At 35.7% G+C, this 23,544-nt stretch overlaps 3 protein-coding genes across 6 annotated transcripts in view; 2 read left to right on the top strand and 1 right to left on the bottom strand.

The window, feature by feature from the left end:
* The window catches only part of LOC128679901 (oxidative stress-induced growth inhibitor 1-like), a 51,860-nt gene that overhangs the window by 12,061 nt on the left and 16,255 nt on the right, over window positions 1–23,544 (bottom strand). Inside the window, exons 2-7 of one of the 4 annotated variants that reach the window (XM_053762401.1) lie at window positions 23,180–23,409; window positions 9,556–9,837; window positions 5,483–5,595; window positions 3,410–3,515; window positions 2,784–2,883; window positions 716–799 (exon numbers count right to left, since the gene is read on the bottom strand). In XM_053762401.1, the coding sequence (XP_053618376.1) occupies window positions 716–799; window positions 2,784–2,883; window positions 3,410–3,483 (258 nt within the window). In that variant the 5' untranslated portion in view covers window positions 3,484–3,515; window positions 5,483–5,595; window positions 9,556–9,837; window positions 23,180–23,409. Of the gene's footprint in view, window positions 1–715; window positions 800–2,783; window positions 2,884–3,409; window positions 3,516–5,482; window positions 5,596–9,555; window positions 9,838–12,912; window positions 13,089–23,179; window positions 23,410–23,544 lie in introns of those variants that run through there. The other 3 variants (XM_053762398.2, XM_053762400.1, XM_053762399.2) reach the window with 3 other exon arrangements.
* LOC135309945 (uncharacterized) lies at window positions 11,300–12,625 on the top strand. Its single transcript, XM_064436695.1, has 2 exons — window positions 11,300–11,497; window positions 12,041–12,625. The coding sequence occupies exons 1-2, from the start codon at window positions 11,300–11,302 to the stop codon at window positions 12,623–12,625; spliced, it is 783 nt and encodes a 260-aa protein (XP_064292765.1).
* On the top strand, window positions 15,624–17,381 carry LOC128679904 (uncharacterized). The gene has a single exon (XM_053762405.2). The coding sequence runs from the start codon at window positions 15,823–15,825 to the stop codon at window positions 17,194–17,196; it is 1,374 nt and encodes a 457-aa protein (XP_053618380.1). The 5' UTR covers window positions 15,624–15,822; the 3' UTR covers window positions 17,197–17,381.

The raw sequence follows: 23,544 nt of genomic DNA, 5'->3' as shown, positions 1-23,544 counted from the left end.
TGTTGGTACTTTTAAAACACTCCAGAGGTGTGTCGTAGCACCGGCGCAAAGGAAAAAAAATAACACCTTTCGTCACTAAAGCCGCACCGGCGTAGGAGTAAAGAGAAAACACGCTTCGTCACTAAAGGCGCACTGGCGGTCGAACTTTTAAAACACCCCTTGCGCGTTGGTAGCACCCGCGGGAAGAAAATAATGAGATCACCTCTCGCGTGTAATCGGCGCATAGCTGTTACATTCGGTAAAACACGCTACGTGTGTTTTTAGCAGGCAACGTGTTAAATTAACTAGTTGATCGTCACGAACACGAAAAAATTTGAAGAGTTTTTTAAAAATTTTGAATATTTCAATACTAATATATATATATAATAAAACTACTTAACTGATTTTGATGCACTACGAACTTAAAAATTCTATTGACAGATCCTATGTACCTTTTAAATTTCAGCAAAATCGGACCAGCGACTGAACCGATTTTGATGCCGCACGAACTTAAAAATGCTATTGGCATATCCTACATACCTTTTAAATTTTATCCAAATCGAACCGATGGTTCAAAAGTTATCGCGTTACGAACATACATACAAAAATGTATTTTTGCTCCAAGTAGAATGTTAGAACTCGCTCACTTCGCTCGTTCGCTCAATGAATTCAATAATGAATAAAAAGAGTGATGTTATGATCAATCGTTATGCTACAAACAACTAAAATTAGATACCTGCTTCTCAACATCATATTTCCACTCTATCAGCGGATCAGCTTGAATACCCAGATCTGCGCATGGCCTTAGTAGATTGTCCATCTGAAAAATAAAGAAGAAATTAATTAAGAATTTAATGTAGAAAAAGCCTCGGCTTTAAATCCACTTTATATATCTTTTATATATAAAGTGGATTTAAAGGATTTAAATAAGTAAAGAAAATAAAACGTATGTAAGATTTATCCGACAGCTGCATGCCACGCGCATTCCTGTTCACATAAAAGCGCCATGCGTGTCACGTTCCTTTCTTAGCAATACGCTATGCGTATTTTCGCGCAGTAGGTGTATCGTCTAATATTAATTTGGCTCCAACTTGTTTTATTCCAAAACTAATCTCAGGTATTTTTTTAAGCTTCTACTTTTTATCGAACATCAATATTTCGAATGGTATTATTACATATTTCGTAAATCGTACGTATAATTACAGTTTTATCTATTTCTTTTTCCCTTATTGAGTATTGACGGGCTTGCAACTAACTAGACATGATAGATATTTATTAATTAACAATTCAAGTAGGTAATACTCGACCAGTGTGAACCAATGTCCTTGTCCAGAGTTCACAGAGGCCGTGCTAATGATCGCAAAAACTGGTTTCAGTCGAGTGCGGCTATAAATCAATGGTGCGTGTCACTTTTTATACTATATGCCGTATATAAGATTGAGGTATATAAAAAATACACTGCGCACATTGTCTTGAATGTTAGTTTTTGTTTGAGGTTCTGCTCAAAATGTACCTGAATGAGTTAGGATATACATGAACTTTTGCAGCTCGATTTCCGAAAAGCGTCACGTCTGTAGACACAAATATTCTACACACATAAATACTGTGTTAAACATGTATTTTAAAACACAATAGAAATTAGATTTTTCCGAGTGCTTCATTCTTAACAGCGCGTCAAGATTAATGTCGCAAAAGCAGATAATGCAGATATCGTGAAATCGTGATTGACAATATAAGACACCAAGATAAACTTTGTCAAGTCACCATTTGATATGAGTTTTTTAAAGATGACAGTTCGTTTTTATTAGATTATGCTACGTCACCGCCACTTGCTTAATATATAGGTAACTTAACTATATACTTCATAGTGAAAATAGTACTACATATTATTAATTACATGTTTATTAATTAATAAATGGTAAATATATTAAAGAAGTTTAGCAACAATCTTTTTTATTTAATGTACTAAACTATTTAATGTAAACTTCACACCGGAAATACTCCAGTCTGGCTGCGACCACGGCGACTAGGTAAGGTCCTTGAAACGTCAACAACATTAAATAAAAAGAGTTCGTGGGTTTTCAAAGCGATAAAGTTTAAAAAACACTAACAATAGTCCTTTTGCTAAAAAGAAAAAATATTTTGGTACACATTTGGCCACTTAAAATTGCGTAGTTCCGTGACCATGACATACAGAATATTCTCTTTTTTTTTGCACAGAAAAAAAGACAATATTTAAATCAATGCAAATATGGTCGTCTCATTAAAACAAATAAATGTATCTTAATTCACAAATATGGAAGAAAAAAAATTAACGGAAATATATTTTATTAGTTCACGGCTACTAGAATGACACTTGAGAACTAAAAATGTACATATTTATGAATAAAACAGAATGATGTAACGTTACGAAATAATCCATGTAATGAATGGATGACCTGAATGGATCTATCAACGAACAATACAGTGAAAACTGAGAAGAAAACGGCCGTATTAAAAAAAACTACTATGCTTATTAAATTTGGTAAACATGTCGTTTCGTTAATTAAAAAAATATTTGTGTGTAAAATACTAATTTATGTTAATTTCGGTCAAGGAAAAGGACTTTATAAAAAATCACTATTTCAGAATAATAAACTAAGAATGTAGTAGTGTAATATCTAATATCTATACGATATATGATGTCTAATACGTTAAATAACTGAATTATTCACTTCTTAAGAACGCTATCAAACATGTGTATATATATTTACTCATAGGTATTACGTAAAAGTATTAAAATTCAACTAAAAAAGACTACTTACAAGCAGAGGCACTGGGTTCTGGCTGCGTCCTTCTAGACCTTCGGCTAGTTCTAGAAGATCTGTCTCGTATAGGTTCTGTCCAACTGGGAGGTTTGATAGTCTGGAATATATCATACATGGATACAACTGTCAGTTTAATTTCTTTTTTAAAAGATGAACCTTCTTCTTCCTTTTCAATATTATTTATCGGCAGGATTTTAAACTTTTTTTTATAAGCCTATTTTGTGTCCCACTGCTGCGCGAAGGTAATTTTTTATAAGCCTATTTTGTGTCCCACTGCTGCGCGAAGGTCTCCCCTTTCTGCTTCTACAACTTTGGATTCATTGCGGTTTCCCGTCATTCTGGCAAGAAGTGCTGGTTGTCGTCGCCCCACCTCGTTCTCGGTCCGCATCTCCGCCGCTGAACTTCAGGAAATTTACTAAGTCATCAAAAATATATTTTTTTAAGTCCGCGGTGTCATATAATTAAGGAATACTACAGAAACATAGTTCGATTTAAAAAAACAAATTATTAGTAGTTTTCAGAAAATACGGTATGTTGCTGTACAACACACCAGGCGTATTTTCTGAAAACCGTGACACGCTTGGCTCGTTTCCGATTTTATTTTACTGAACTTTGAAACTTACCTGGCTTTTAACATTTCCTCTACGGGCAGGTCGTCTGGTATCTGTTTCAGGTATGGTACGTTGCCTGCCAGCATGAATGACGTCACTAGTCCACTGGGTCCGTTTCCTGGGGACAAATGCGAGATAATACTCAGATCTAAGTTGTGCAGACATGTTGGACCTAGGAGATAAAGCATAGCTCTTACGAATCTCACTCGAAGACGACGAAACGTGTGCGGCTTTATGGAATTATCTACAATAGTCGTTCGCCGCGAAGTTAGACCTCGCGAACACAACAAATTTTTACAAAATTGTGAATTATTCAAAAACAACTTAACCGATTTCGATGCCACACGAACTTAAAAAAATCTATTGACAGATCCTACATACCTTTTGAATTTCATCAAAATCAGACCCAGTTCGAAAGTTATCGCGTTACAAATATACATACAAAAAAAAAATGTATTTTTGCCCCACGTAGGATGTCAGTTTTAATCCGCAATGTCGTATTGCAGCGTTTATAATGCCCGCAGCAGACAACAGAAACCAGGTTTAGAAGGTTTACCACGAAACATACAGGTACATATTACTAGCGTCCATATGCTGTCTCTTTCTCCCGTGTACGAATAGAGAATGAGCACGCATTGACGTGCTACGTGCTTTATGTTTCATGGTGGTATGTCTCATTCCTGTTGTCTGTGGGCAGAAAATGTTTAAAAAAATATATATACTCGTATAATCACGCTCACATTAATTTCACACTTTTAGAAGTACATATTCAGTAATTACTCATTTTGTTATTTTCTTCATAGTCGTATTCCTCACGGCTGAGGGTCGTGGTCATTACGTGTTATGAAACACACACATAACAACTTTCTTGGCATTAGTAATGGAGTGGTTCGCCATTGCCTTCTCCATTTCACACACAAGATAATAATCAACCTGTGTGCGATGTTTTCCTTCACCGGAAGCAAGTGGTGGCCGGAAGCAAGTCACATTGGTATACAAACTCATGTGGCACGAGTAGGATTCGAACCTGGGACCTTTCGATCCACAGGCGGGCGCGTCTTAACCATTACACCACCACCGCATTTTGTTATAACAAACACATAACACGCTTTAACATGTAAATATTCGTTTATTCACTTGTTTACTAATCTACCTCGTGGAAGTACTAAATTAAATATTTCTATTACCTGTACAGAGAGTATAATACATAATAGAACATTTAATATGAATAACTGTTTGTTTCCTCCATTGTATTTATTTAATAAATTAGCTATTTGTTTCAACCGGCATAAATTTATCTTCCATATGTCCATAAAAAGATTTATAATGCTTTCTGAGGAAATATAAATAAACTTTTCAATTATCCTATTGTCATTATAAAGTTCCTTAACAATTGTGTAACTATATCTCATGCAGAAATGAGATATAGTTATTACTATATTTGCAGAAATGAGATATAGTTATTACTATATATGCAGAAATGAGATATAGTTATTACTATATTTGCAGAAATGAGATATAGTTATTACTATATTTGCAGAAATGAGATATAGTTATTACTATATATGCAGAAATGAGATATAGTTATTACTATATATGCAGAAATGAGATATAGTTATTACTATATTTGCAGAAATGAGATATAGTTATTACTATATATGCAGAAATGAGATATAGTTATTACTATATATGCAGAAATGAGATATAGTTACATAATTGTTAAGGAACTTTATAATGACAATAGGATAATTGAAAAGTTTATTAAAAAATATCCTTTTTTTTTTTTTCGATTGGATTGTAATTTTACCTGCCTGGCAATTCTGTTGTTGCCTATTAGCAGTCTAGACTATGTGTGCCCACGTAAGAAATTCACGGTATGTTATGGAGTGATAGAAAGAAAATTTTATTACGTTTATTTGGTTATAACAAAACTTCCTTACATATCATAATACAAGGTCTTTCTACAGCGTCCTGTGTGTTCGCGATAAACTCAAAAACTACTGCACGGATAATCATGCGGGTTTTCACCAATAGATAGTGTGATTCCTGAGGAAGGTTTAGGTGTATAATTTATTATGTTTTTACCCGAGCGAAGCCGGGACGGGATGCTAGTGAATTATGCACGCCTTGTGGGCCCCGTAGGCCTACCATCAACATTTACAGAACGATTCCAATGCAACTCAGTTCAATTTAGGAACCTTTAGGAATTTTTTTTTTTTTATATTAGGACAAATCACACAGATTGAGCTAGCCCCAAAGTAAGTTCGAGACTTGTGTTATGGGATGCTAACTCAACGATACTATATTTTATAACAAATAGATATATAGATAAACATCCAAGACCCGGGCCAATCAGAAAAAGATCATTTTCCATCATGACCCGACCGGGGATCGAACCCGGGACCTCTCGGTTCAGTGGCAAGAACCTTGCCACTGCGCCACCGAGGTCGTCATTAAGTCGATGATGCAAATTTGCGATGCAGCTCAGTTTAGGTCGTAAAGTGGATCGCGTTAAGAGATGATGGTAAGCCCCCTGGTGTCCTTATACTAGGGCGGAAACACCACAACTTAAACTAACGGTCACTTATTTAGAGTAATTGTGGCAATTAATTCGTCAGACGGACAGTTACAATCCCATTGTTTTAATCATCAAGGTCGAAAAAAGTTAATGTTCTACACACATTATCTAGTCTTGGTATAGTTACTAATGTAACTATCCAAAATAATAAGTAAAGTTTAGATTTTTGACTCCAGAATTTAGTGTCTACTCACAGTACAGTCAGAAGCAAAAATATTACTACATCTTAACACTTTTGCACATAGGTTAAATCTATAACACGGGTAATTTAAATCTGTACTATTATTATAAAGAGGTAAGCGTTTGTGAGTTTGTATGTTTGAGGCGGGTAATGTCCGAAAGTCCGAAACTACCGAACCGATTTCAAAAATTTTTTTCACCATTATCCAAGATTTTTTATAGGCCATGTTTTATATCAAAATTCCCCACGGGAACGAAGCCCCGGGCAACATCTAGATTTCATAAAAGTTAGCTACTGTTCTTATCAAAACTATAAAATATATAATATATATGAAATAACAAACATACTTTCAAAATTTCACTTTTGTAATTTAGTGGGATAAATAGAACGATTAAAAAACGCTTGACATGTTATCAATTGACATTATAAAAACTCTGTGTGTGTCACACTTAACCGACTTTCAATATCAGTTGGTACTTACTTATACATATACTAGCAGCCCGTCCCAGCTTCGCTCGGGTAAAACTATAATAAAACTTTCACATTAATCACTCTACAGATAATCAGATATAATTCAAAATAATTGAAGTTCAGGATTCGAGCCATCAACAGTAACAACGTGAATTCAATGTGTTTCCCACTGAGCTGTCAACTCATATCTTTGGTTGACGAAATTTTGAATGGGATTATTCGTTATTTCTTTTCACCCTCATTTAACTACCCTAAAGGTCAAATTTTAAGAAATCCTGAAATACGGGTTTCAATTATTTTTATTGCATAGCATTTATGGCAAGTTTTAAGTAGATCCGTAAAAAAATTCGTTATTTTCATACAATTTTAACCCTTTTAAGGGTCGAATTTTGAAAATTCCTTTCATATCTGAGCACTACGTAATAACCTAAAGCTACTGCCCAAATTACGTGTTTATAGCTTCTATGGTATAGGCTGGGCGTTGATTAGTAAAAAAATAATTTCAAGAGTTGCGCACAATATTTTTTTCACACATGATACCAAGTCGGCGACCTTGAACTGTGGTCAGATCAACAAATGCATGGATCATGGTTATGTACAGTCACCGGCACATGAATCTTCCGAAATTTCGGCAAATTCGTCGTGATTACTGTCACGTACACGACTCATGCTGCCCTTAAAAAAGTCGAGTTCGGCGACGCAGTGGTATAGTGCTGGCCTCTGAACCGAGAGGTCCCGGGTTCGTTCCCCGGTCGGGTCATAATGGAAAATGATCTTTTTCTGATTGGCCCGGGTATTGGATGTTTATCTATATAATGTATTAGTTATAAAATATAGTATCGTTGAGTTAGTATCCCATAACACAAGTCTCGAACTTACTTTGGGCTAGCTCAATCTGTGTGATTTGTCTTAATATATTTATTTATTTAAATTTTAAAAAGTTGTGGCTCATAGAAAACTGTTTTTATTAGGACCTATGAGTTTTTGCAATGGCACCAACTATAATATACATATATTATACTAGCTTTTGCCCGCGGGTTTGCTCACGTAAATTTAACACGAGAACAGTTTTTTTTTCCGTGATAGAAGCCTACGTTCTTCTCCATACTTCAAACTACATGTATGTAAAATTTCAAGAAGATTGGTTGAGTAGATAGGGCGTGAAGAGGTAACAAAAAAACTTATTTTCGCATTTATAATATTGGGATATTATAAAAATGTCGCGTCTGTCTGTCTGTATGAACACGGTAAACTTAGAAACTACCGGACGCATTTTCGTACGGTTTTCACCAACAGCACTATTTGTTACTGCTATAGCTGCCTAAGGAAGATGCGATAGGCGACTTATTTTTATAATATGTAAGGATTAAGATACCAAACATCCTCACACACTTATTATTTATTACAATATCGTCATATGAAAACATTATATTTTCTCATCTAGATTTTCAAGCACCATTGTAATTTTATACATTCTCAAAGAACAAACGCGACTGTTTTATAAACGCTCACACAAAACATAGCCTTATTGTCGTACATATATGAATGTTTAGATGGCGGCGTTTCGCTGGCATGTTTCAAAACACAGTTCGGCTGACAAGACTATAATGTTTGTATATTACAATTATAATTAACTCGCTTGAATGCCGTCTGGAACAGATTTCTTCGTATTAAAATTGGATTGGGATAGTTCAAATCAAATCAAAATTTTTTTTTCAATTTAGGATGATACACATCACTTATTGACGTCAAGTTGAATTTAAAAAAACCATAGCGGATTTAAAATACACACAGAGCCGTCTCTAGTATTTTCTATATTCGGCGTCACCTATAATAGAATACAGGTTTTCCGCAAATCCCACGGGAACAATAGTTTTTTTCGGGTTAAATAGTGTATGTCCTTCTGAATACTCTATATATTGCGAGGATTGGTAGCGAGGATTGGTTGAGTAGATAACGCGTGAAGAGGTAACAAACAAACTTCCTTTCGCATTAATAATATTAATTGCGATTGGGATTACCCTGCAATTAATGTCCCGTTATGACTATAGCTACTAATACAGTGCTTGTACACTTGTTACAGTGTGTTCTAGATGTCGGCGGGTAGTCGGGAAAGTCATGTAAGATGCCTTTAGGCGACTTGAATAAAATCCGACACTAGTGTTAGCAATAACACACTCGAAAAGAAAAAGAATATTACAGTGTAGGTCATTCTATGAAGCTGTTGTACTAAAATATATTATACCTGATGACCTCGGTGGCGCAGTGGGATAGTGCTTGCCTATGAACCGAGAGGTCCCGGATTCGATCCCCGGTCGGTCATGATGGAAAATGATCTTTTTCTGATTGGCCCGGGTCTTGGATGTTTATCTATATATGTATTTGTTATAAAATATAGTATTGTTGAGTTAGTATCCCATAACACAAATCTCGAACTTACTTTGGGGCTAGCTCAATCTGTGGGATTTGTCCTTATATATATATATTTATTTATTTATACATAGTAAAAATATACATAGTACAAAAATACTGTATTTTTACGACTTACATCTAAACTATAAAATATCATTATATTAATGCAAGTGGTGCCTCCACTAAACTGACACTTGTCCGACTGATATTCCATATTTGGACGTGTGGTTCCGCCCTAAAATAGGACTAAGGAACACGCAGCCGAGGTAGCTGATAGGCAACGAAAGCATTCCCAAGGAGGGTTGACGTTAGGCAGGCGGTTATACCCAACCGAATATAAAAAAAATTAAGATTTTTCTTTTACCCTGAACCGCGCTTCGCGGCGTCGCAACCCCGAACCCAACCGGAAACACGCAGAGATGAGCGAGACCTTAATATGGCACACGGGCGTGGCGACCATTACGCCACAGAGGTGGACATTTAGCATCAAGAAAGAAAATAAACAAAAAATCTTACCTATAACAACCACTTCTTTATATTCCACTTCATTTGACAAACTGTGCTGACACGGCTTCGCGTTGTCCCTCATTTTGATACTCTCTCTCTCTCTCTCTCTCTCTAACTCCTTCAGTCTATGATCAATTGACAGCGTCACGTCTTTATAATCTGTGGACGGTCTCTGAATGACCGGGTCGTAAATGCAAACTTATTATAAAATAAATTAGGTTTGTATATCACACGCAGTTTAAAGTCTTGCGGACTGGTTTTTGTTATTGGCTGTTAGATGCTACGATTTATCTGTAACAAGAGAAACATATTTTATAAGTATATAGATAAATAAGGCGTTTATTTGCCATTTCACATTATGCCAGCTTCACACAGCTTCTTGGCGCAAAATGTCATTTTCTCAGAATGGCCTTTTCTCAAAATGTCCTTGTGTGTTTTTGATGATAATGTGGATAAGCAACTAATTAAAATAAAAAAAGTTTTTTTTTTTATAATAGGACATTTAGAGAAAAGGGACATTTGCAGAAAGGACATTGTAAGAAAAGGACAATTCATTAAGAATCATAAACTGTGAAACGGAAACGGACCGTGTGGAACGGACCGTGTGGTACAGCGAAACGAAGAAAAAGAAGGAAAGCGGTCCCTGGACTTCGATTCTGTGTGGCTGCTGAAGGACTAAATTCAAATCATTTATTCAGAAATTAGACCTTCACAGTCACTTTTTCTCGTCAATTTTTATAATAAATAGTTATTTCTCACAAGCTACAAACAACTGGCATTTCGGAACGACCACTGCTGAGAAGAAATGCCGAAACTCATTTGAACAGTGTTGGTCCCTATAAGAAGGGCTTACCATTATTGTTTCTTACAATGTTTTTTTCTAATAATATATAAAAAAGTAAATATCTAAAAGACACCGCTCATGAGATGTGCTGCCCACTGTACTAATGGTCATACTGTACTGTAATAACCATGTCAACAAGGCTTCGAGAAACAAGCACCATTATATAACACTGAATGTTATCTCTATAATAAATTGTGACTGGTTGACATATAAATAGACTCGGACAAATGCCTCTATTCACAATCCAAATTAATTGATGATATATGTATATATTCATTGAGTATATTAACAAACGTGATTCCTACAAAATTCACCTTTAAAGCAAGTGTTTAAGGAAAACATTGCGGAAAACCGTAATAATATGTAGACGAGAAACTGAGTATATGGAATTCTGCTTCTATTCCTAATGCGTGAAGGGGGACTTAAATACATACGCTTGTTTTCCATTGGGATAGGGGGAGGTGTCCCCATGGAAAACAAGTGTGATAATTTGTATGTATATTTCATATAGGCTGCAGAGATAAGGGATTTCCAAACAACTACAATCGTAATCGAGAATACAACCTCGGAAATCGAATCGAGACTCAGATAAAGTTTTAGTAAATTTAGTTACTTTTATTTATTCGATTTTTTTTTTGTGGGATGATAGCATGCTCTCATCTATAGTAGAACCGCCTAAATGAGTCCTCGCCCGCGGAGTACAAGGGGCGCGGGGGTACGACGACAAAGGGGACCGAGAGAGGTGCGGGCGGCGGGCGCATTCTTGTAAAAACTCAGTTCGCTCGCTACGCGGTTAGCGATCACACGTGTTGACAGTTGCGGACGCCTTGTGAAAGTTATACATGAGATTACATTCTCAAGATGAGTCGAAATGTTTTCGGACATAGAATTAATAGTCAGTGCAAACAAATGGCGTTTAACGTATATGAATATTTTAGAAAAAAGAAACTCGACCCAAATTCTGATGAATATAAACAAGATATACCTTTAAATAAAACTGTAGCAGAAGTTACTGGATTATCAGAAAAGACTGTATCTAGAATTGTACAACAAGGGAAAGCATTAAATGACAACGAGAGATTTAAATCACCAAGAAAACCAAAACAGGTTCGTAGAAAAAGAGTGGAAATAGACGATTTCACAAAAGGAGTGGTAAGAAGAAAAGTCACTCAGTTTTACACAATTTTCAAAAAAATACCTACTCTGAAAACTTTGAACGCTGTACTTAGAGAAGAGAATATATTACACTGCGGCAGGGAATATTTAAGGCTATTATTACATGATCTAGGTTTTAAATTTAAGAAATGCGGATCTAAAAGGAAACTCCTTATCGAACAGCCAAATATCACATCGTGGAGGTGGAAATACCTAAATACTATTAAAAAATATCGTAGAGAAAGAAGACATATTTTATACCTTGACGAAACTTATGTAAACGCGTCTCATAACGTTTCAAAATGTTGGCAATCAAAGGATGAACTTGGCGTTCTATCTCATATTGGTAAAGGGGACCGTTTGATCATCGTACATTGTGGAGGTCAAATTGGATTTGTAGACGGAGCCCTTGTGATATTCAAATCCAAATGTAAAACAGGTGATTATCACGATTCTATGAATTTCGCAAATTTCAGTAAATGGATAAATGAAAAGCTCATGCCTAATATACCGCAAAATTCTGTCATAGTAATGGACAACGCAGCTTATCATTCGGTTCGAGAAGAGAAAAAGCCAACTATGGCTTCTACCAAGCCAACTATGCAAGAATGGCTACGACGACATAACGTGCCTTTTGATGAAAAACTTAGAAAAGATGACTTATATAAATTAATTAAAAGCCATTTCACAGAAGATATTTACAAAATTGACGAGGTATTGAAAAGAAACGGACACGAAGTATTGCGTTTGCCTCCATATCACCCAGACCTGAACCCCATTGAGTTGGTCTGGGGTGATATCAAAGGACAATTAGCACAAAAAAGTATCGACTCTAATTTGGACCAGAAAAAAGAAATATTAGAGAGATTATTTGCTGAATATCCCAAAGAGAAATGGGAGAATTGTGTTAAACACGTGATTAAAATCGAAGACGAATATTGCAAACATGATGGAGCACTAGATGAAGTTGTTGATTTTATTATTAATGTGCAAGACGATTCTGATGATTCTGATGATGGCTGTTTCGAAAGTGAAGAATCAAGTTCCAGTGATACTGATATTATGGACATAAGTGATTGATTTATAATTTTGATAAATTTTGCATAAATAAATATTACATACATAACTTTATTACCTTTTTTTTACCTATATATCATAAAATCACATTTTTATCGAATTGTTTTGTATGAAAAATAAAAATTTGAAAATAACAATAATCGAAAAATGCTTATGCTATTTAATTCATGTACGTGGTCTCGTTGATACCATGGAGATATGGGATAACAAAAGGAACACGTTGTATAGTTTACAGTTGTTTCATTCAAATTTTGTATAGCCATTATTAATTTTTTAATAAAAATCTTCACCTGTTTGCCGCTAACCACTATGACTTCACATATCTCAAGAAATGTCCAGTAACATTTCGCCTCTTGTATTACACGCTACGCTCGACCGCCGCCCGCACCTCTTTCGTTCCCCTTCGTCGTCGTACCCCCGCGCCCCTTGTACTCCGCGGGCGAGGACTCATTTAGGCGGTTCTACTATAGTGGAAGGTAGTCGCATACACTCTAGGGAACTAAACCGTCAACCAGTGTGCAGGTTTCTACTATATATGAGTCAGATTGGTATACAAACTCATATGACACGAGTAGGATACGAAACTGAGACCTTTCGGTCCACAGGCGGGCGTCTTAACCATTACACCACCACCGCTTGTGATAATAATGTGTATTGTGTCCTGGTTGGGGACGTTAGCACAAGCACCAGACTGGTGATCGGTCCTCCCAGACTGGGACCATTTCAGCCAGTTTTACGAACTTGCTTTGGGGCTAAATCAATCAGGGAGATTTGTCCTAATATATTTATTTAATACATATATTTTATATTTACGGTATATCAAAGTATGCCCAAAAACTAAAAACGCAGGGTCAAACACAAGAAAATGTGGCATGTCAACAGACTTATAGTACACAGTGTAGACCTATATGACATTAACACTCATCCATCACGATCAACCTACATGGGTGACAGCGAGACGGGAGACCAGTCACTTCAACAATATCCAATAATAGAAGGTCTGTTGACTTGTTGACCCCTTTTTTTAACTATGAGATAACCCCTATCAGTATGACGTATTTTGTGCTTCTTCATAATCTTATTCCTCATGGCTGAGGGTCGTGGTCATTACGTGGAATCAAACACACATAACAACTTTCTTGACATTAGTAATGGTTTGCCATTGCCTTCTCCATTTCACACACAAGTTCATAATCAACCATTGTGCAGGTTTCCGCTCGATGTTTTCCTTCACCGGAAGCAGGTGGTGGTCTATGAAAACTACTATACATGATATAGATTTGTATACAAACTCATATCGCACGAGTAGCATTCGTACCTGGGACCTTTTGATCCACAGGCGGGCGTCTTAACCATTACACCACAACCGCTTCACGCACCACGCGTATTTTGTGCACCCCGCCCGAAATATTGGCAGCACGGTTTAATAAAAATAAAAAAATGTTTTTTTTTTTACTTTTAAATAAACAAGCAACATTTTATGTAATTCATCTGTTTTTACTGTATCATGTTCTGTTTTGGAGAAAATAAACACATTTTTACTTAAAAACATGTAGACAAAAGTACATGATTTGACTATGGAATTAGTGAAATATATAAAACGTATACAATGTATATAAAACTCATCCGATACCGAGTGAGCGACTGAATGAATGACTGACTGACAGGACAACGTACAGTCGAAACAACTGGGCGTAGGAATTAATTAACCCTCAACTCAACCCCTTGAAAGATTGTAAGGAACTTAATAAAAATTTCAAAATAAACAGGTCAAAATTGGTAAACACAGACTAGAGATTTTACTATGATATTAACGCGCGTGAAGACATGACATGGTAATAGGGGCGAATATGTCACATGATTTAGGATAGGTTGGTGTGCTGTTGCCTCTACGTGGAAGAGGTGAGTTGTCTTCAAATTTTCGGTGGCAACTATTTACGTAATGCAATGTCAATTTGAAAATTATTCGTCCCGTCGGTATATTTTGAGATATTCAGTCCAAAAATAGCAACACAAATTTAGCTCCGAACCAGTTTTTTTTTTATAAAAATGCTGCATTTTTGCTAAAATCTTTCATTGTCGTCGGAGAGATCTGGACGCGTTCAACGCTTGACAACAAACGTCATCTCACGTGAAGTAAACTGTTGAGGAGGTCGTTGGGAGCCGATCCCGGGTGCAACATCAGGTCATCTGAAGCGACGTGGAAAAATTGAGCTTTAAAGACCAGCTCGCCTCGCTCCCGTGGGAATTTTGTGATAAAATATACCCAATTGCAGTCTTGGATTTCTAAATGAAATAATATTGGAGATGGGTTAGGTAGTTTCGGAGATTACCCGCCCTCAACTTACAAACACACAAACGTTTACCTCTTTATAATAATAGTATATGTATCAGAAAATAGCACCACAATGCGAGAAGATAATCTATCTCAAAACTCGCCGTCAATGACAGAGTATTGCGTGCCGACTAGCGCCTCTTATCTCAATTTGAAATCCGTAAAACGGGCCAATTAAAAATAAAAAATAATAATCGCTAATTAGACGGGAGGTCACAGTCTCAATTGGCAGAAAACTGATAAAAAAAAATTCACATTTCATCACATTTTACAACAGTCAAACTTGATTTGTTTATTTTATACTACTGAGGGCTTAATCTCATTTTTATTAATTGGAATTATTATTATTATATGAATTTATTTATTATTGTTATATTTATTAACCAGGGACAGAGAAAACTGGAGGAAGCTGGGGGAGGCCTACGCCAAATCGGCGACTGTCACAGATTAATATAATTTAATGCATGAAATAAATAAATAATGTAAATCTTATAGAATTCAAATTACACTATACTTATATACATAAATAGAACTAAATATGCACTAATAAAATTATCGAATAGCTGTACAATTACGATTTAAAATATATTTCTTGTATACAAATGTGTGATAGAATAAAGGCTATTTTTATTTTATTTTATTTATTATCCATAGATATGTGTTACTATAGTAGAACCGCCTAAATGAGTCCTCGCCCGCGGAGTACAAGGGGCGCGGGGGTACGACGACAAAGGGGACCGAGAGAGGTGCGGGCGGCGGGCGCATTCTTGTAAAAACTCAGTTCGCTCGCTACGCGGTTAGCGATCACACGTGTTGACAGTTGCGGACGCCTTGTGAAAGTTATACATGAGATTACATTCTCAAGATGAGTCGAAATGTTTTCGGACATAGAATTAATAGTCAGTGCAAACAAATGGCGTTTAACGTATATGAATATTTTAGAAAAAAGAAACTCGACCCAAATTCTGATGAATATAAACAAGATATACCTTTAAATAAAACTGTAGCAGAAGTTACTGGATTATCAGAAAAGACTGTATCTAGAATTGTACAACAAGGGAAAGCATTAAATGACAACGAGAGATTTAAATCACCAAGAAAACCAAAACAGGTTCGTAGAAAAAGAGTGGAAATAGACGATTTCACAAAAGGAGTGGTAAGAAGAAAAGTCACTCAGTTTTACACAATTTTCAAAAAAATACCTACTCTGAAAACTTTGAACGCTGTACTTAGAGAAGAGAATATATTACACTGCGGCAGGGAATATTTAAGGCTATTATTACATGATCTAGGTTTTAAATTTAAGAAATGCGGATCTAAAAGGAAACTCCTTATCGAACAGCCAAATATCACATCGTGGAGGTGGAAATACCTAAATACTATTAAAAAATATCGTAGAGAAAGAAGACATATTTTATACCTTGACGAAACTTATGTAAACGCGTCTCATAACGTTTCAAAATGTTGGCAATCAAAGGATGAACTTGGCGTTCTATCTCATATTGGTAAAGGGGACCGTTTGATCATCGTACATTGTGGAGGTCAAATTGGATTTGTAGACGGAGCCCTTGTGATATTCAAATCCAAATGTAAAACAGGTGATTATCACGATTCTATGAATTTCGCAAATTTCAGTAAATGGATAAATGAAAAGCTCATGCCTAATATACCGCAAAATTCTGTCATAGTAATGGACAACGCAGCTTATCATTCGGTTCGAGAAGAGAAAAAGCCAACTATGGCTTCTACCAAGCCAACTATGCAAGAATGGCTACGACGACATAACGTGCCTTTTGATGAAAAACTTAGAAAAGATGACTTATATAAATTAATTAAAAGCCATTTCACAGAAGATATTTACAAAATTGACGAGGTATTGAAAAGAAACGGACACGAAGTATTGCGTTTGCCTCCATATCACCCAGACCTGAACCCCATTGAGTTGGTCTGGGGTGATATCAAAGGACAATTAGCACAAAAAAGTATCGACTCTAATTTGGACCAGAAAAAAGAAATATTAGAGAGATTATTTGCTGAATATCCCAAAGAGAAATGGGAGAATTGTGTTAAACACGTGATTAAAATCGAAGACGAATATTGCAAACATGATGGAGCACTAGATGAAGTTGTTGATTTTATTATTAATGTGCAAGACGATTCTGATGATTCTGATGATGGCTGTTTCGAAAGTGAAGAATCAAGTTCCAGTGATATTGATATTATGGACATAAGTGATTGATTTATAATTTTGATAAATTTTGCATAAATAAATATTACATACATAACTTTATTACCTTTTTTTTACCTACATATCATACCTATATATCATAAAATCACATTTTTATCGAATTGTTTTGTATGAAAAATAAAAATTTGAAAATAACAATAATCGAAAAATGCTTATGCTATTTAATTCATGTACGTGGTCTCGTTGATACCATGGAGATATGGGATAACAAAAGGAACACGTTGTATAGTTTACAGTTGTTTCATTCAAATTTTGTATAGCCATTATTAATTTTTTAATAAAAATCTTCACCTGTTTGCCGCTAACCACTATGACTTCACATATCTCAAGAAATGTCCAGTAACATTTCGCCTCTTGTATTACACGCTACGCTCGACCGCCGCCCGCACCTCTTTCGTTCCCCTTCGTCGTCGTACCCCCGCGCCCCTTGTACTCCGCGGGCGAGGACTCATTTAGGCGGTTCTACTATAACAATATGAGACATGGTTACTTAAATAAATAAATTATTCATTCATTTAATGCGGTTTTACATCTCACCATTGAGTCGATTCGAAGTGAGACGCAGCGAACCAATCACATTGCAGTGTGGTTGTCGTTGCGTCGCAATGGCGCAACCTGATTGGTTCGCTGCATCTCACTTGCTGCGGCACTAAGGCCTCTTGAGCCAGCAAAGAGGAATGCGCCCCACCTGATGGAAAGCGATCACCGCATCTACAGAGGCCTGCAACACCAATGGCGTCACATGTGCGTTGCTTTAAATTAATATTCTCCCGGCTTTTTTGAAGAATTAAATATTAAAGTCTTCATGTTATAGTCATCATATTAGAGTATATTAAATTCTTGTCCCGATCGAATTAATACAAATATATTAGGACAAATCACACAGATTGAGCTAGCCCCAAAGTAAGTTCGAGACTTGTGTTATGGGATACTAACTCAACGATACTATATTTTATAACAAATACATATATAGATAAACATCCGAGACCCGGGCCAAAAAGGTCATTTTCCATCTTGACCCGACCGGGGATCGAACCTGGGACCTCTCAGTTCAGAGGCAAGCACTTTTACCACTGCGCCACCGAGCTCGTCACATAAAAAAAATAGTAGCTCATATGTGTGCGAGGTCTTTAACTACATGTACACCAAATTTAATTAAAATCGGTCCAGTGTTCAGCCGTGAAAGCGGAACAGACAGACTCACATTCTTCGCGACACTGTCTGTGCGACTTTGCGTTTATAATTGACAAATCGAATTGGGGCAAAAATACACTTTTTGTACGTATATATGTTTGTGTATGTAACGAACGTGATAACTTTCAAACTGTTGGTCTGATTTTTATGAAATTTCAACTAGTATTAGTATGGATTAAATCGTTAAAATTAAAACTTTCAATAACATAGTTGTTCGCCGCGAGGTTGACCTCGCGAACACAATAAATTTTTGATGAGTTTTTACCAACTTGTGAATACATATTTCAAAAACGACTTAATCGATTTTGTTGCCCCCCAGAATTGACATATTCTACATACCTTTTAAATTCCATAAAAACACAGACCATCGGTTCGAAAGTCATCGCGTTACAAACATACGTAATACATACACATACAAAAGTCTAATATTTTTGCCCCAAGTTGATTAGTAGATTTCGCTCGCTTCGCACGCTCGGTCAACTACTTTAAGTTCCTACAGCTTAACGCTGGCAGAGCGCCTAAATCATCCATCCAGCTCCTCTAGATTTTGAGGATTTATAGTATGTAATGATAAATTCAGGCGGTATGCTCAATATATTCCCTAAACACTCGGGGCGTAGACCTGTCTGTGCTGTGACCTACTAGACATGGATAAACACAGGAAATTATCAAATGACTTGGTTGTTTAAAAAAAAATATATCCTACACATTTTCATACATTCTGGCGTCACTCCAAGCCACGAGTGATGATAGACGTCCCGACCTAACAGATCACTATGAAACGTCTTGTGTCCATATTAATTGTTCCTAATTACCTCCAAAGCCAATATAGTATGCATCGGGAAAAGTTTGAGTAACCTGGCCAATTATTCAAAACTAGCTTCGCCCGCGTAAATTTCCCACGGAAGCAGTTATTTTTTCGGGACGAAGTACCCTATTTCCTTCTCCATACTTCAAAGTACATGTATATGCAAAATTTCAAGAAGATTGATAGAGCGTGAATAGGTAACAAACTTTCGCATTTATAATATTAACTAGGAATAGGATTTCCATTAACAAAAACGTATTCATTTCATAAATAATTATTACATAAACTTAGGCAAGTATTTATTTTCACTAATAAAATGTATATCTTATCATTTTTATCAATTATCAAGTTTCGCGAATGGGTTATCAATTTGAGTGTTTTTGTGACGTTATGAATAATGTGATAACTAAATCCATACTAATATCCTACTTAATATTATAAATGCGAAAGTTTGTGAGGATTTATGTGTGTATGTATGTTTGTTACTCTTTCACGCAAAATCTACTGCACGGATTGTTGTGAAATTTGTAACACGAGTCGAATATAACCACGAACAACATATAGGGTGCTTTTTATCCCGTAATTCCCACGGGAGCGAAGCCCCGGGGCGCAGCTAGTCAAATATGAAGTGACTCATAAGAAATGGTCGAGCACCTCTCCCTCACACCCTCCCCCTAGATTAGATAACAATAAATTGCTTGATAATATCTATGTAATTAGAAAGGTGAGGGTCAAATTTAATAATTTATTTTTTTGTCATTTCAATGGCAATGTCATTAGATGACTTATTCTTTTGTTACGCGCGTTTCCGTTTCGTGGGTTTGAACGATCACTCATACTGAATCTATACTATTATTATAAAGAGGTAAGCGTTTGTGAGTTTGTATTTTTGAGGCGGGTAATCATCGAAACTACTGAACCGATTTCAAAAATTCTATCGCCATTAGAAAGGTATATTATCTAAGATTGCTATAGACTATATTTTATCTCGAAATTTCCACGGGAGCGAAGCCCCGGGCAACATCTATAATATTATAAATGCGAAAGTAACTTTGTTACCTCTTCACGCGTTATCTACACAACTAATCTTCTTGAAATTTTGCATACATGTAGCTTGATGTACGCAGAAGTACATAGGTTACCTGTGATCCAGGAGAAATAAATGTTCCCGTGGGAAAATGTCGCGGGCCAAGCCGCGGACAAAAGCCAGTTGAGAAATATGTTAATCAATAATCGTAGCCAGTAATTATATTGCGCGGTATTACGCCTTAAACATAGCAACCTTGACACTGGTGGCTTAAAGATTATTTCACTTTCCTATTGACATTTTCTCGTCTGCCGTCAAATTGATTGTTTAACGTAATTCTATGATAACTCTAAGCGGTGGTGATGTAATGGTTAAGACGCCCGCCTGTGGATCGAAAGGTCCCAGGTTCGAATCCTACTCGTGCGACATGAGTTTGTATACCAATCTGACTCATGTATAGTAGTTTTTATCGACCACAAAACATCGTGAGGAAACCTGCACACTGGTTGATTCTTATTAACTTGTGTGTGAAATGGAGAAGGCAATGGCAAACCACTCCATTAATAATGCCAAGAAAGTTTGTGTGTGTTTCATTCCACGTAATGACCACGACTCTCAACCATGAGGAACACGACTATGAAGAAGATGATAACTCGGAGAATAAACTGCGGAATTGGACGTTAATGAAGGGGAAAAGTTTCATTCATTTCATTCACCGAATGATGAATGATATGTGCTTCGGTAAAAAATGTAAATTAGTGAAAGTGGTTACCCAAAAAGGTCCAATAAAATGTGTCTCAGAGGCTCAGTAAACATTTTTTAAAAGCTTTTTCGTTTTACCTTTATGTATAACTCAATTAAATAGGTACTAGTTTATTTACACACTCGCGACAAGCTTTTATGATCATAATTGTGTATATATAATATTTATGGTAATATAATGAGGTTATAAGTTGACAGTTAAAATTTTAAAGGAAAATTTTATTTTCTTCTTTTTGGAGCATTTAAATAAAACCCTTTTTTTTAGTTTTATCTTATTAATTTATATTATAATATAAATGTATTCTTAGAGAAAATTTAAAACATATTTAAACACCTTATGCCACACCACACTAGATAAAGAATTTCAGCAGTTGCATAATTTAGTCACATCGTGATTAAATTAAAAACGGTGACCACTAAATTCCTACTGTGACCACATTGCATTGTAGAAAACTATTAATGTTTTCTATTCAAAATTTTCAATTCAAATTTGTGTACTGTGCTACGTGTTGTGGCATGATATGTCAAAATAGATTCTTTTTTATTTTTCGTTCAGAAATAAAAATGTCAGATGGGCATTATAGTGTGTTGGGAGTAATCCCTGTGATGTCCCGGAGTGGTCCTTAGTCCTTAGATAATATAGTGAATTTTACACTCAAAGATTAAAATTGCCGAGTTCATAGGCATATCTCTACCCCCAGATTGCTCCAAAAAAAGAGGGTGAAATTTTGTACGAGAAATCTAGATTGGTCGATTGGCACTAGTAGAATAAGGTGCGCCCTTTACATGTGTTTGTAATAAAGTTAAATATATAAATAAATAAACTCACTAGATGCGTGTAGTTGCGTGAAACAATTAGTTTTTTAACCGACTTCGAAAAACTAAAATTCTAACAGACTTTAAAAAAGGAGTTTCTCAATTCGTCGCGATCTTTTAATTTTATTTCGGCTTATTAAGAGGCCGGAGAAATGTATTTATAAGTATTATTTCTAATAGTTACACAATTAATTATATTTATTTACAGAAAGAAAACAAATTATGTCAGAAAAGTGGAACAGTCATTGCATGAAACAGACCAAACAGAGTCATCTATCACTATAGAAACTTTGCGTGTGTCAAACTGAGAGATCTTATGTAATATTATGAAAAACGTGCGTACTTTATTCCTTACGGGACAGATAGAGTCAAGGGTTGCGAAACTGGAGCTGAACGTGGCCTTCTAGGTACACAAGACTTTTGGCATAAGATGTATGAAAAAAATGTTCACATTCGTAAACTTTTTCAACTCGATCATGGAGATAATAAAAACAAATGAACACCGATAGGATTTAGGTTAGTCTGTTTAACCAATTTCAGTTAAAATATCTTACAGATTAACTTTTAACTGCAAGATAAATTTAAGTGATTGACCGGTTAGCCATATCCAACACTTGTGAAACACAATTTATAACGCTGTCTGTTCGTTACGTTACTTGACTATCAGATACTTTATCAGGGAGTGGTGACACAGGCCTTTAATTTTTTTTTTTAATTTACAGATCGGGCGAGACGACGATGAAGAAGAATATTAAAAAAATTGGTTTTATGGATAAGATAAAAAGTTAAGGAAGTAATTATTAAATTTTTTAACGTAACATGACTTGTAAATTCATTGTTATCTGATTATTTTTGGCATTTTTACACGCGTAGGATATTATAAATTGTTGCTTGATCCAAACATTATCGTATTGCGAGGATTACGATATGCAATCTTTACTTGATTAATGAAAATCCGAAAATAAATGTCGTACAATATTGAGATCGTTATAAAACCAAAATAAAATAAAAAAAAACTGTGATGCTTTATGAAAACAGACTTTGGTTCACTTTGCATTACTAAAAATTAAAAAAAAAATAAAAAAAAAAATAAAAAAAAAAATTTTATGCATAAAATGGAATTCCACGTATATGTTTTTCTTTTATAACTAAAGTATGAATGTATTTAATACAAATAAATTTAGTAAATATTTGGCAATTAGATAGATGGTCTAAATTCAGATAATACAACCTCTTCATACAACATTTAACATAATAAAAAATACTCCATACAAACAAGATTTTATTCAGTAAAAAACACGAATATTAAAAAAGTTTTGTGCTAAAAAACAGAACAGAAAAAACTTGACAAGAAAATAAAGAATTACCTCGAAATCCCGCGGGCCAGGTCACAAATCACAATAACAAGTCAAACCACTTCGAATAAAAAACGATCGTGTACAAAACACAAATCTGCTTGTGCGAGAGAAGACGTGCTTCCACATCGACCGCTAGACGCAGACTGATTGTGGTCTGACATTTGTCTACTGAAGTTCAGGCCGCAGGGACGGGCGCCACTGTTAGCGGGTAGCGGGAAGCTGATGTAGCCAAGTTGATGCTAAAATTGATTTGCATGCAAATTTTTAGCTTACATGTGGATCTTTTTATTTGACGACCTCGGTGGCGCAGTGGTAAAGTGCTTGCTTTTGAACCAAGAGGTCCCGGGTTCGATCCCCGGTCGGGTTATGATGGA

This window comes from Plodia interpunctella, chromosome 22, assembly GCF_027563975.2.
Source record: "Plodia interpunctella isolate USDA-ARS_2022_Savannah chromosome 22, ilPloInte3.2, whole genome shotgun sequence".
Lineage (NCBI taxonomy): Eukaryota > Metazoa > Arthropoda > Insecta > Lepidoptera > Pyralidae > Plodia > Plodia interpunctella.
This window is presented reverse-complemented; position numbering and strand designations above follow the sequence as displayed.

Bases quoted from the DNA above. Each gene is read 5' to 3' on its own strand.
- LOC135309945 (XM_064436695.1), top strand. From the start codon at position 11,300: ATGGCGTTTAACGTATATGAATATTTTAGAAAAAAGAAACTCGACCCA. The intron at 11,498-12,040 runs GTTCGTAGAAAA...ATAAATGAAAAG, and splicing joins CACCAAGAAAACCAAAACAG to CTCATGCCTAATATACCGCA.
- LOC128679904 (XM_053762405.2), top strand. From the start codon at position 15,823: ATGAGTCGAAATGTTTTCGGACATAGAATTAATAGTCAGTGCAAACAA.